The sequence below is a fragment of the Papaver somniferum genome, unplaced genomic scaffold, assembly GCF_003573695.1.
Source record: "Papaver somniferum cultivar HN1 unplaced genomic scaffold, ASM357369v1 unplaced-scaffold_21, whole genome shotgun sequence".
Taxonomy (NCBI): Eukaryota; Viridiplantae; Streptophyta; class Magnoliopsida; order Ranunculales; family Papaveraceae; genus Papaver; species Papaver somniferum.
Window position 1 is genome coordinate 10,386,907 of NW_020631041.1, and position 12,576 is coordinate 10,399,482.

At 41.0% G+C, this 12,576-nt stretch overlaps 2 protein-coding genes across 2 annotated transcripts; both read right to left on the reverse strand.

Annotated features, from left to right (window-relative positions):
• Nucleotides 1-347: 347 nt before the first annotated feature.
• LOC113339574 (AP2/ERF and B3 domain-containing transcription factor At1g50680-like) lies at nt 348-1,409 on the reverse strand. Its single transcript, XM_026584818.1, has one exon. It carries the CDS (start codon nt 1,407-1,409, stop codon nt 348-350), a length of 1,062 nt encoding a protein of 353 aa, XP_026440603.1.
• Nucleotides 1,410-2,350: 941 nt separating this feature from the next.
• Nucleotides 2,351-3,346, reverse strand: LOC113339575 (AP2/ERF and B3 domain-containing transcription factor At1g50680-like). The gene has a single exon (XM_026584819.1). The coding sequence runs from the start codon at nt 3,344-3,346 to the stop codon at nt 2,351-2,353; it is 996 nt and encodes a 331-aa protein (XP_026440604.1).
• Nucleotides 3,347-12,576: the final 9,230 nt, after the last annotated feature.

The following is a 12,576-nucleotide window of genomic DNA, read 5'->3' on the forward strand; positions in this document are numbered from 1 at the left end:
ACAATTTTTCACTCGTCGGGAAATTTTTGGAATGCAGTGGCTAATTTTGGGTTTACGGTTTAGAGTTTGGTAGTTGACTTGAAATGGCAGATGCTGCGCAGTAGTCTTGCTCTTTTCATTCATTCTTTATTTATTTTTTTGTTCTTGGTTTGGTTCTAGTTTACATGCAGCTTGACAGTCAAAGTGCTCAAATCAGAAGCAGTTAAAAAGGAACCAACACTGGCCTGGTGTTTAATTTTTTTTTTTTTAATAATCTGTCTACTAAATTCCTAAGAATCTAACACAGAGAAATTGCAAAACTGAACACCAAAAACATATAATCCTCAGCTGTCTGTCTCTGATACTTGTTAACTAATGTTTACGCCAAAAAGTCTGACAGCCTTTTTCTCCTCCTCCTCATCTCTTTGCGGTGGTGCAACTTCCATGTCTTCCAGATTTTGCATTCGTGTGCTGCTAGTCCTATCTGATGGTCCACTTTCGTTAATACTAATCTGACCAAAACCTAATTGTAAGTCTTCTCTATTTCCAGTAGCATGGGTACCAACAGAACCACCATTAATCTCAGCTCCATTCAACGCTACGTCAATCATGTAATACTCTTTCTGCTCTTTTCGACACTTGTAAAACGTAACCATATCCTTGGCCTCCAATTTCCTGTCTTTGACAAATCGGTTCCAACCTCTGGTGAACACATAACTCTGGCTAGATCTCCAGTAGCAGTACCGGAATTTCCAACACTTCATCTCTCTGTCAAAGAATGATAGTTGAATGTCATCTATCACGCCAGGATGCTTTTCTTCTTTCGAAACCTCGGGGAAGTACTTTTCAGCAAACCTTTTAGGTATCACAAGCCTGTTCAGCTTCCCAACGTCACTTGGAGTTAGTTCTTTCTGAAACAACTGTTGGTACGTTACAGCTGCATCGTTAGTGGACAAGCTCAAACTCAAACCATCATGTTGCTTATCGTGGTTCAATGAACGGGAGTTGACAAATTCATTAAACTTTGTTTGGTATAAGCCATCCCTGAGCATACTCAGTATTTCATGTCGTTCAAACAGATTTTGGAAATCAGGTTCCAACGAGGTTTGAGGGGTCAATGGATAGTTGCGAGGTGAATCTTGACTTCTTAGATGGACAGTAGCAGAATCATAAGCCATAGCCGCTTCGGACTCTGATTTGAATGTCCCAATCCAAATACGTTCTTTCTTTACATATATTTGTGCACCCCATCTTCCATTTGGCTGCGAAACAACACCCTTAAATCTTGCAGATGGTGTTGCGCTCATATCTTGTCTGTGACGTTTGTTCGATCCACGGGGACTATTACTGCTGTTAGAATCTAAACAACCTTCTTCTACTCCATGCAATGTTGTATTATCTGAAACCCTACTCAACATCTCTTCTTCCATTAAACAAGTCCTCAAAAAGAAAACAAGAAAATCTAAGAAGAAGCAAGAAAACAGATTCAAAACTTAAACACAGCCTGTTTTATTAAATAATCTTTAATGAGAAAATACACATTAAAAAAAAATAATCTTACCTCGAAAGCGAAAGACTGTTCTTCAGGCAGGGGAACAAGATATTTGAATACTCAACAATATCATGGTTTTATAGAATCAGAGATAAAATATAAACTTGACAAAGCTTAGAAGCTATTTGAGGTGTAAAATTTGATAGATATCTGAGGCTTTACCATATTTAAGACAAAACTTGCATTAAAAAAAAAAACCTTAATTATGACAAAAATTCATTCTATTTTCTTTCCATATTAATATTTATTTTCAAAGTGTCGTATTACTTAATTTAGTTTTAATATTTGGCTTAATGCGAAATCAATGGGAATAATACTCAATTGATAAAAGAAACTGTAAGAAAATTGCTAGAAATGAACGCAAGAAACCAAGATTGGCCCTAAGATCCGGAATAGTTGAGTTACAAAAGACCAACAACTCTGGACACATACTTTAGGCCTGCTGAGTCCAGAAATTTTTCCATAGGTTGGCCTAGAGAATAATTGAGTTACATGGACAAAAGATCCTGCTGCAGCTGTACCGATGTTGGCTTAACAGATAGCACGACTAACATCTGGAGACGCAACTACTTTGGCTCGTCAGGCTTAGTGATACACTTCGTAAAGCATTTTCCCCTGACACTTTGATTAGTAGCAGTAGTGGTAGTTAAAAGAGGATATTTAATCATCAGTTCGTTCGTCCATGTGAACAAGTTACAAGATTTACTAAATGAACAAGTGAAAGAGAGAAATACAAATTGGTAATGCTGTGTCTAAATTCTTAGCTAGAAATCTAAAACAGAAATTTGCAAAAGTAAACACCAAAACCACACAATTCCGTTAACTAATGTTTACACCAAAAAGTCTGACAGCCTTTTTCACCTCCCCCTCTGGTTGTGGTGGTCCAGTACTTTCTTTAACCGTAATCTGATCACCAAAATCTACTCTACTTCCAGCAGCGTATGTACCACCATTACTCTCAGCTCCATTATGCGCCACGTCAATCATGTAGAACGCTTTCTGCTCTTTTTGACACTTATAAAACGTAACCATATCCTTGGCCTCCAATTTCTTGTCTTTAAGAAATCGGTTCCAACCTCTGGTGAACACATAACTCTGGCTAGATCTCCAATAGCAGTATCGGAATGTCCAACGCTTCATCTCTCTGTCAAAGAATGACAGTTGAATGTCCTCTATAACGCCAGGGTGCTTTTCTTCTTTCGAAACCTCGGGGAAGTACTTTTCAGCAAACCTTCTATTAATCACAAGCCTGTTGAGCTTCGAGACGTCACTTGGAGTTAGTTCTTTCTGGAACAACTGTTGGTACATTACAGCTGCGTCGTTAGCACTTGCAGTGGTCGACAGGCTCAGACTCAAACCATCAGGTTGGTTGAACGATCGAGAGTTGACGAATTCATTAAACTTTGTTTGGTATATTCCATCCCTGAGCATTCTCAGTAATTCTTCTTTTTTTGGAAACTGGTTCTGGAACTCAGGTTCCAATGAGGTTTTCAGTGGATAGTTCCGAGGTGAATCTTGATGTCTTCGAAAATAGACAGTAGCAGAATCATAAGCCATGGCCGCATCGGATTCTGATTTGAATGTCCCAAGCCAATAACGATCTTTTTTCACATAAATTTGTGCACCCCATTTTTCTTTTTTCTGCCTAAAAACACCCTTAAATCTTGAAGAATTAGATGTTTCTTCTCTTTGACGTTTGTTCGATCCACGGGGACTATTGCTACTGCTGTTAGAATCTGAACAACCACCTTCTCCTGGTACTCCATCCAGTGTTGTAATATTTGAAACCATACTCAACATCCCTTGATCTTCCATTAAACAAAAAAGCTAAGTAGATCACCCAAGAAATTAATGAGAACGCGAAAGACTGTTCTTCAGGTACAAGAAGAAACTTGAGAGATAGAAAACCGCAGATATCAACAATCTTATTTATATGGTTTTGTAGGAAATCAAATAGGAATACAATCAAACACAAATAAAAATTTAATTTGACGAATTATGGTAAGCACTTCTATTTTGGGTGTGATATTTGGCATTGCCTTAATTTAGACAAAATTTAGTAAAAGTTCTATTTTCTTTCCATATTGATCACCTTAATATTTTATTTTTACTTATTACTAGAATGGCCAAGAAAGGAAACCGTGCTCAAGGGGACGAAACTAGAATGGCGCACGGCTAGCCCTTAACGTGCATGAGGTTTTAGCTAAGGAAGCAAAAATTATTGCAAAAACAAAATAGCGCCTGTAGTAGGGATGGCAATGGGGCGGGTACGGGGCGGGGACCTTGAATCCCATCCCCTACCCCGTTCAGAAAACCAGAACCCATCCCCTACCCGTTCCTCACAAGAATGAGGCGGGGACGGGTATGGGGAATTCCCGTAAGGGATGGGTTTCCCATGGGTTACCATAACATATTACAATAAATATTTAAAATTTTGTAAATAATTATAATTTAAAAATAATTACAATGGTTCAAACAATGATACTAACCTAAGCAATGCATTTAAAAATTTTAAGTTTATAATAACTAACTAAAACTGAAAAATAAAGGAAACACTTGATCCACAATTAAGTATTATGGTTCCTTTTACTTTTTAATTCCTCATTATTAACCATCTTCCTCCATGTTAATCATCTCATCATGATCTTCTTCGTTATCTTCCAAAAAAATTCCTCGATCAGATATAATAGGTTATGGTATGGGGCGGGTATGGGGTGGGGATGAGACATCACTACTTTCGGGAATTCCCCGCACCCCGCCCCGTTCCCCATTTATACGGGTAAAACCCTAACCCATAGGAGCGGATCCCCACGGGGATGGGTTTGGGTGGGGCAAATTTCCATCCCTAGTCTGTAGTTGCATAAAATCTTACTACTACATCCAAAGATCTAAAACACTTACTCAACAAAGATAAAAGAATTGAGTAACCAACATAGACACAAGATATACGTGGTTCGGCATGATTATCTACGTCCACGGGGGTAAAATGGATGATCTTATTACTTCCAACAGAATGTTACAAGGGATGAGTTTCTCTCTACAATGATTTGCTCTTCTTACCATACTCTAAGTGTGGTTTTCTCTCTCTCCTTTTACCTGCCTCTAGCTCTTTATAAATCTCTCTATTTATAGGCTATCTACGATACATCGAAATTACCATGTGAGTCATGGTGTATCTTTCTTGATGATCTGGTCGGGCTAGGAGTGACATTTGTACGATATGTCGGCTTAGTTGGGCTGGTCGAGACTCCCGATTGTCTTTTACCCGAGATTGGTTCTCGATGTTACATGGCCCGATATCGCCCTTTCATTCTTGGATCGATGCTTTTGACCTTGTTTCCTTCCTTGACCGAGTATCTTCTGTCTTATCCGCTACCTTGTCAGAGTATTAATTGCTCTTCAGTCCGACAGTCACTCATCCGTCACGTCTGAGCCACATGACCTCTTTCTTCGTGCCTTGGAGTTTATCTGGTGCTTCACTTGTCTTTGTTATGGGTGCGACACCTCCTAGGATATCTCCACCTGTCTCTGTGGATTATTTACATCTACATTTATGCCCCTTATTTCACTCGTGTGCCCTACACGAGTGGAAGAAACCGCTTCGGCTCCCACGAATCTGAGCATGCCGTGTTTTCCGCCATGCAGTTCCCCATTAAGTCACCTTTATGACCTGTAACCGTTTCTCTCGGTCGTGGCTGTTGTTGGTATAACTTTAACAGATAAACCTTGGGTCTTCACTTATTCATTCTCAATAACAAAAAACCTTTTTATTTTCTGCTCCTGTCATTCTCTTTCTACTGCCATTTTCTCCGACAACCTTTGCACTCATTGCTATCCCTTGTGTTCCTTCTATTTATTACTATGTCGTCGTTGCTAGTTTGTTATTGCTGTTGTAGCTGTTGGTCCTTCAGCTTTCCTCGTTTTCCTCCGTTCCTGATCTTTTGATTCCAGTTCTTTTTCTAGTTTCACCATGACTTCTCCAACTCCTTCTATGAATGAAAAAAGGTGCGTGAGTGATACTTTTTCCGATGGCGATGCCGTTTATATAGATTCTTTGTTTTTAATCGATAGTCCCTATCATCATGATTATCGTGCCACTAACTCCATTTTTTCTGATGGTTCTTCTACGTTTCCATGTAGGACTGACAAGAGAACTGCTAAGGACTTGACTGATGAACATTTCATCAATCAGTTGAAGGACGACTTCCATCTCCGTGATTATGACGTCAGACTCCTCTCGAGCCAAAAAGGTACAATGAAGAGAGAACATGTTGAAAAGTTCGAACATTATCCCGAGGCGACCATTATTACTAAAGGACAACTCGAGCTCGGGTTGCGTTTGCCACTATACGACCCCAGTCGCCCCTTATACTATGAAGTGCTGTCAGAGATTCGTCCTTTTCGTGCTCTGGTCCAATGGAATGGCAACACTTATCGCCTCATGAATGAGCGGGAGAGGCGAGGTAAGGGTGAATGTTCTCTGACTACATGGTCCACTTATGACTCTGCTGACGCCGCCGATTACACTCCTGCCAGCTTTGTTGGTAACTAACGGAGCAGGACTGCTACAAATAGTGATATTGCCGGCTTTGCTGCTAGTCCTCATCGCGAAAAGGTTCTTCCCGATGGTGTTAAGAGTCTGATATTGAATGAGGATCCCGAGAAAGGGATGAATTCTAACAAGCATGCTCGCCATACGAGTGATGTTGCTTGGGACCGAGTTCCGCTCATCATTCGTGTTCCTATCTTGAGTGGTAGTTTTCCGTCTCCGCCATTTCCTGCTGAACCCTATCAATTTTGGGTAGTTAATATCGATCGGGGTAGGTTATTTTGTTTATCCTGTTTGACTATTTGATTCGTCGGCTCGGAATATCGTTTGAATTTCGTTTTATGTGTTTTCTCGTAGTTTAAATCCCAAAGTGGCCAGACTAAGCCTCCTGCTATTCGGAAGAGGGGTTCCAGCACAAGGATCGAGGAGGAGCAAATGGAACAAATATACTGCTTTATCCCTAAGTACATGTATTTTTGTTTGAGGGTAAAAACAGTTTATGCTGATTTTGGTAATTTCGAGTGTGTGGGCGAGAAACGAGTCTAAGCCCTAAACAATGTACTGCAAGGGATTACTTTGATTCGAGAGATCAATCTGTACAAATCCGGCCTAAACCAAGAAATGGCCGTTCCATACTTTCTTCGATCACAAAGTGAAGGAGAAGGGTTGGTCTAGGGAGGGAAGCGGAGAGTGTTGAGACCAGAATAGTTGATTCAGGAAGAGTAGTTGTTTGACGACTTGTATCAGAAAGTGGAAATCTAACAGAAGGGAAAGCTAACAAGTGATTTCTGAGTGTTGTATTCTCCTGACCAAAACTTGTTCTTTTGGTGGAAATAGGTGAGATCTATTTATACAAGTCGCAACGAAACGTATCCTGGTCTCGTAAGAAGTGGAAGCGGTTGAGTAAATGGAAGGAAGCGGTAACGGGCAACGCCTGGAATTGATGTTTCCATAACGAAGGAAACGTTTCACCATTGCTCCTTTTATTTACTAACCTCCTCACTCTTATGAAACTTTCTTGTAGCGGGCGTAGTGTACGCCGCACGCTGTAAACCGCCAGACCAATATCCTGATGAGCATTCCCCAGTTTGTGACATGTTTTGATGTCTCGAGTGTTTTCACGGAAAACGTGTAGCATGTTCCTATTTCTTGGCAAGTTAAGATTGAGAGGCTTTCCAGTTCGGTGGTGACCTTCCGTTTGGCAGCCAGCGGCATGGAGGCATGGCTGGCATGGCTTTGGCATGGCCAAATTAGGGTTTTGGCACCGTGGCCAAGACTTGGCACCGTATCCAAGAGACTTCCACAAGTCGTTTGGTGGCAAGTTTTTACGGCTGAGTTCTGCATCTCAGGAGGAAAGATAGCCGTTGATTGTTGATGAGTGCTAAAAAGTGCATATTTCTATATATTTTTGTTCGCATTTAACTCATATTTTGTGCATTAATTCTACATTTTATCCCATATTCTGTATTTTCATTGTTTTCAAGAATAAATATTTTTCTTACTTAATTTTGCATTTTTAGGTAATAAATAAAGTCTGGATAACTTGCGGAGCGGAAAAGAGTTGAAGAGTAGTGAAAAGTCGGAAGAAATTACGCAAGGAAGCCGCAAAGAATGAAGCGCACGTCCAAAAAGCTGGAAATGGGCTCAAGAAGGAAGAATTGTTCTTAAAGAAGATATGGGCTTGGCATACCCAAGACCCAAAACCCTTACCAAAACCCATTTTCTATAACCAAAACCGCCTCCATTCTCAGCCGTTAGATTGGATCCATCTCATCATCCAATGGTCGCTTATTCATCGTGCATCAAAATCTGAAGTCCCTGCAAAACACCATAGTGCCTAAATTCCAAGCCTTCAGATTAGATCACATTTAGATCCTACGGTCGCTCCTTTGCCTGCGCATCAAATCTCGATACTTCCGCTTAACACTACAGTACTGATGAGTGCCAAATATTGTATATATTTATCCCTTTTTGTTGGCATTTTAACTCATCTTTTATGCGTTAATTCTACATTTTATCCCATATTCTGTATTTTCATTGTTTTCAAGAATAAATATTTTTATTAATTAATTTTGCATTTTTAGGTAGTGAATAAAGTTCGGATGAGTCGCGGAGCGAAAAGAGCAGAAAAGTAGTGAAAAGCCGGGAGAAATTACGCAAGGAAGCCGCGAAGAATGGTGCGCACAACCTCATTTTCTACACACAAAAGCGCCTCCGTTCTCAGCCGTCAGATCAGTTCCCAGACGCATCCGATGGTCGCTCCTTCATAGAGCATCAAAATCTGAAGTCTCTGCCACGCACCACAGCGCCGAAATTCCAAGCCTTCAGATTAGATGGTAGTTGAATCTAACGGTCGCTCCCTTGCTGTGCATCGAAGTTTGATATCTCCGCCTTACACTACAGTACCTAACTCCATCAAGTACCGTTCATTTTGTTGTATCATATAATCTGACGGTCGCTCCAAGCTTCACTCCACATCACCGTCCGATCTACCCACCATCTTCGCATCTCGCAGCTCAGAGTCAGAGAACATCAAGACTCGATACATTCGCCCTACACCCTAGTACCCGAGCCTATACCACCTACCCAAACAACCCCCTTCTCCCAAACAATCGAGCCATCACCTACACCACCCCCCCCTCTGCAGAGCCACCTCCTGCAACTGCCGCACCACCATCATCACCACCAACTCACTGCCACCACCATTTCTTCTCAAATCATCATACAACCTAAACCCATCACGTACCATCCCTTTAATCATCATTTACAACATCAATTTCTCATCTCTCTGCCTAAAACCCTAGGTGAGAAATTGGTGATATATATGATGATTAAAGCATCAATTGGAGCTGGGGGAGGAAGGAGAAGAAGCAGGAGAAGATTGGGTTGATGAGATGGAGCGAGAATTTCATCAACAGTAGGTAAATTATTTTTTTTACCAAAAACCTAATTCTACTGACTTTGGGAAAATTGGGGGAAAACAAAATTTTGTGTAATGGGTATAAATTGGTGTTGGGGGGAAGCATTAGGGAGACACTATTTACCTCTCTGGACTAGCCAGTAGAGAATTAGAGAAAAATTTTATGAACTGAAAATTATAGCATTTGTATGTTGACAGTTGCAAATTGATTCTGTTATAGTTATTTGTTATGATGCAATTCATGTTTAACTTATCTCACATAGTGTATGCATGTTGTCACTTCATGGTTAGCATGAGCTAATCATCTTCAGGCCAAGGCTCAGTGAAGCCTTGTGCACTGTCAAGTGTGAATGAACTAGAGAGTTGCTTCCTGTTGCTGTGTTGTGAATGTGTATTTGAGAGAGGCCAATGCTTATAGAGCCTGTGATTGGCTGTACTGTCAAAAGACAGCCAATGCTAGGGGTAGACTAGTGAGCAAGTTGGTGTTCTTTCATTTCTAGTGTATGCTTAGGAATGAGCTTAACTTAGACCATTTCACTTGATTAGGATACAAGGTGGATCATCTGCTTTGGCTTGCCCACCACTTCTCTTTTAATCAATCTCAATTTCAGTCACTTTTTCAAGTTCTGTGTTTTTGCATTTCAGCTATATTTTCATGCCTTTTATGTTCCTGCATCTTGTAGCTACTGTGCACTGAAGTCAGTGCACAATCCTGCCTCTTGCCCTTGGCTGCCAAGCCTTGGTAGTTTGTTGCTTTTTCTTAACTGCTTCTTTATTGTCTTACCCTGCATTTTTGGTTCTTTGCTTATCTTTCCCTGCTGTGGTTCTTGGCCTGTTTCTCTATTGTTTTATATTGTGTTCTTGGTTGTGTGCCTGAAACTTTGTTTGCCTTTAGCTCACTGCCTTAGTGCATTGCTACTCTTTTTAGCCTAGGAAAACTTCTCATATGCTCCTCTCCCTGTGGACAAACCCCTATTCACTCTTTTACTACAAATATTGACCTTGTATACTTGCAAGCATATTGTGTGCATCTTAGAATTCACACCAAGTTTTTTTGGCGCCGCTGCCGGGGAGCTGGCTGCCTTATCTGTGAAGTTTTCAAGGTCTGCTGTTGGTGTGCAAGTGTTGGTGACTCTGCTGCTGGTGCAGTGCTGGTGCTGTTGCAGTGCTGCTGGTGCTGGTGCTGGTGTGCAGTGCTGCTGCCAAGTCTGCTGTTGCCAACTTGCTGCTGCTGCTGGTGCTGCCAACTTGCAACTGCTGCCAACTTGCTGCTGCTGATCTGCTGGTGCTGTTGCTGCCAAGCTGTTGCACTTGCCAAGCTTGCTGCCAGCACTTGCCAAGCTTGCTGCCAACTGCTGCCAGGCCTGCTGCCAACCTCTGCTGCTGGGCTTGTGCAATTTCTTCTGAACTGGGCTTGTGCCAACTGAGTTGGGCTCAGTAACCTCAACTTCTGCTGGGCTTGTGCAACTTCTGCTCTTGGGCTTGCAATTTCAGCTGGGCTCCGTTGCTGCTTCTGCTGGGCTCTGCTACACTTGCTGCTGCTGAGCTTGGACGTGAGCTGCTAGGACGATCCTAAAGCCCAACTGGGCCTTGCAACTAAAAAGGGGATTAAAAGCCTATTTTTGGGCTTCCCTCCAAAAACAAGTAAGCCTAACCCATGAGTTAACCCACTTGGGTCTCATTTAAATTCAAATTTGGGCTTGTAATAATTTGTTTAATTTTCTTTTGGGATTGTAATAATTTTTATTTTCTTTTTCTTTTTTTTTATTATTTGGGATTGTAATAATTTTTTATTTTCTTTTTTGTTTTTCTTTATTTTTCTTTTATTTTCCTTTTTCTTTTATGGGTGTGTTTAAATTATTATTATTGTTTTTATTTTCTTTTATGAGTTGTGATAATTTATGATAGGTTTAGTTCAAAAAATTTTCAAAAACCCAAAATTTTAAACCAAAAACAAAACCCTTCTTTAAACCAAAACCCATTCAAAACCAAATCTTCATAACCCTTGGGCCAAATTGTTTCCGATTGCTCTGTCTGACCAACATGTTAGTTAAGGTACCTACTAGGACATGATTGTGACCTACAGAGACCAGACAAACAGACTTGTTAGAATTAACCCAGACGAACCTATCGAAATTCTAAGTTCTGAGGGAGACAGTCCAGATCAACCAGAAACAATGGGAGAACCACGTACCCTCAAGGATTATATGTACCCAACTAGAGCCAGTCAACCGTCTGTATTTGCTGCCCGAGGCTAATGGCCATTATGAGCTGAAATCTAGCACAATACAGATGCTTCCTATTTTTAGAGGTGTTGAGAATGAAAACCCTTACCACCACGTGAGAGAATTCGAGGAAATTTGTGGAACTCTGCGTTTCACTCAAATGACCGACGAAACCCTGAAGTTAAGGCTTTTTCCTTTTTCCCTGAAAGATAAGGCAAAGGCCTGGCTCTATGCTTTACAGCCTCAATCCATCATGACATGGGATGACCTCACAAAGGAGTTTTTCAAAAAGTTTTTCCCGAACCACAAGACTGCGACAATTCGTCAAAGTCTGAATAGCTTTGTGCAATTAGAAGGTGAGACCTTAGCTAGATACCTGGAGAGATTCAATGAATTATTGCTCCAATGTCCCCATCATGGTTTTGAAAAATGGAGACTTGTGCAAATTTTGTATGAAGGTCTAGATGTGTCCACCCGAACAACGGTTGAGTCGATGTGTAATGGTCTATTCGTAGATAAAACTGCTGACGCGTCTTGGGACTTCTTGATTGAAGTAGCTGAAAAGACGCAACAGTGGGAATCCATCCGTGAAACCAGAAAGACTACATCGAAGCAAAGGCTTTTAGGATTGAAGCGGATTTTGAGGGTAGAGCAAACATGGCATCAATAGTTAGGAGATTAGAAGAGTTAGAACTACATAAAAATTCAAAACCTTCCACCACTACTCTCCGAGAACATGTCGCTTCATCTATTTGTGCTGCTTGTAACGACCCCAACCATCAATTCCAAAATTGTCCAGATTTGCTTGCAGTCCAGGAGTCTAGGCTTGAACAGGCACATGCCATGTTTCAAAACCAGAGCATAACCCTTATTCACAGACCTACAATCCAGGATGGAGAAACCACCCTAACTTTTCATGGTCAAAAGGCCCACTCAAGGAGGACCATCTCAACCCAATCAGAGCTATCAAAACAATCAGGGATATCAGAACAATCAAGGTTATCAACACCCGAGAAACCCTCAACAACAATCAAACTCTCAACAACAATCATATCCTCACACAATACGACAAGAGATTATCCACCTAGAGGAAATGTTCCAGAGTTTGATGCAAAGTCAGAAAAATCTAGATCAAAAGATGGATCAAATATGTGAGAGAGAAAAGGGTAAACTTCCGAGCCAACCCCAACAAAATCCAAAGAGGATATTTCAAACAGGCACAACATCCTGCACTGAAACCTCACCTGATCAAATCCATGCCATTACCACCCTCCGAAGTGGTAAAGTCATCGAGAACAACGTAGGCGAACCTAATGTCTGATACAAATTCCACGTTGTCTCCACAACCCCA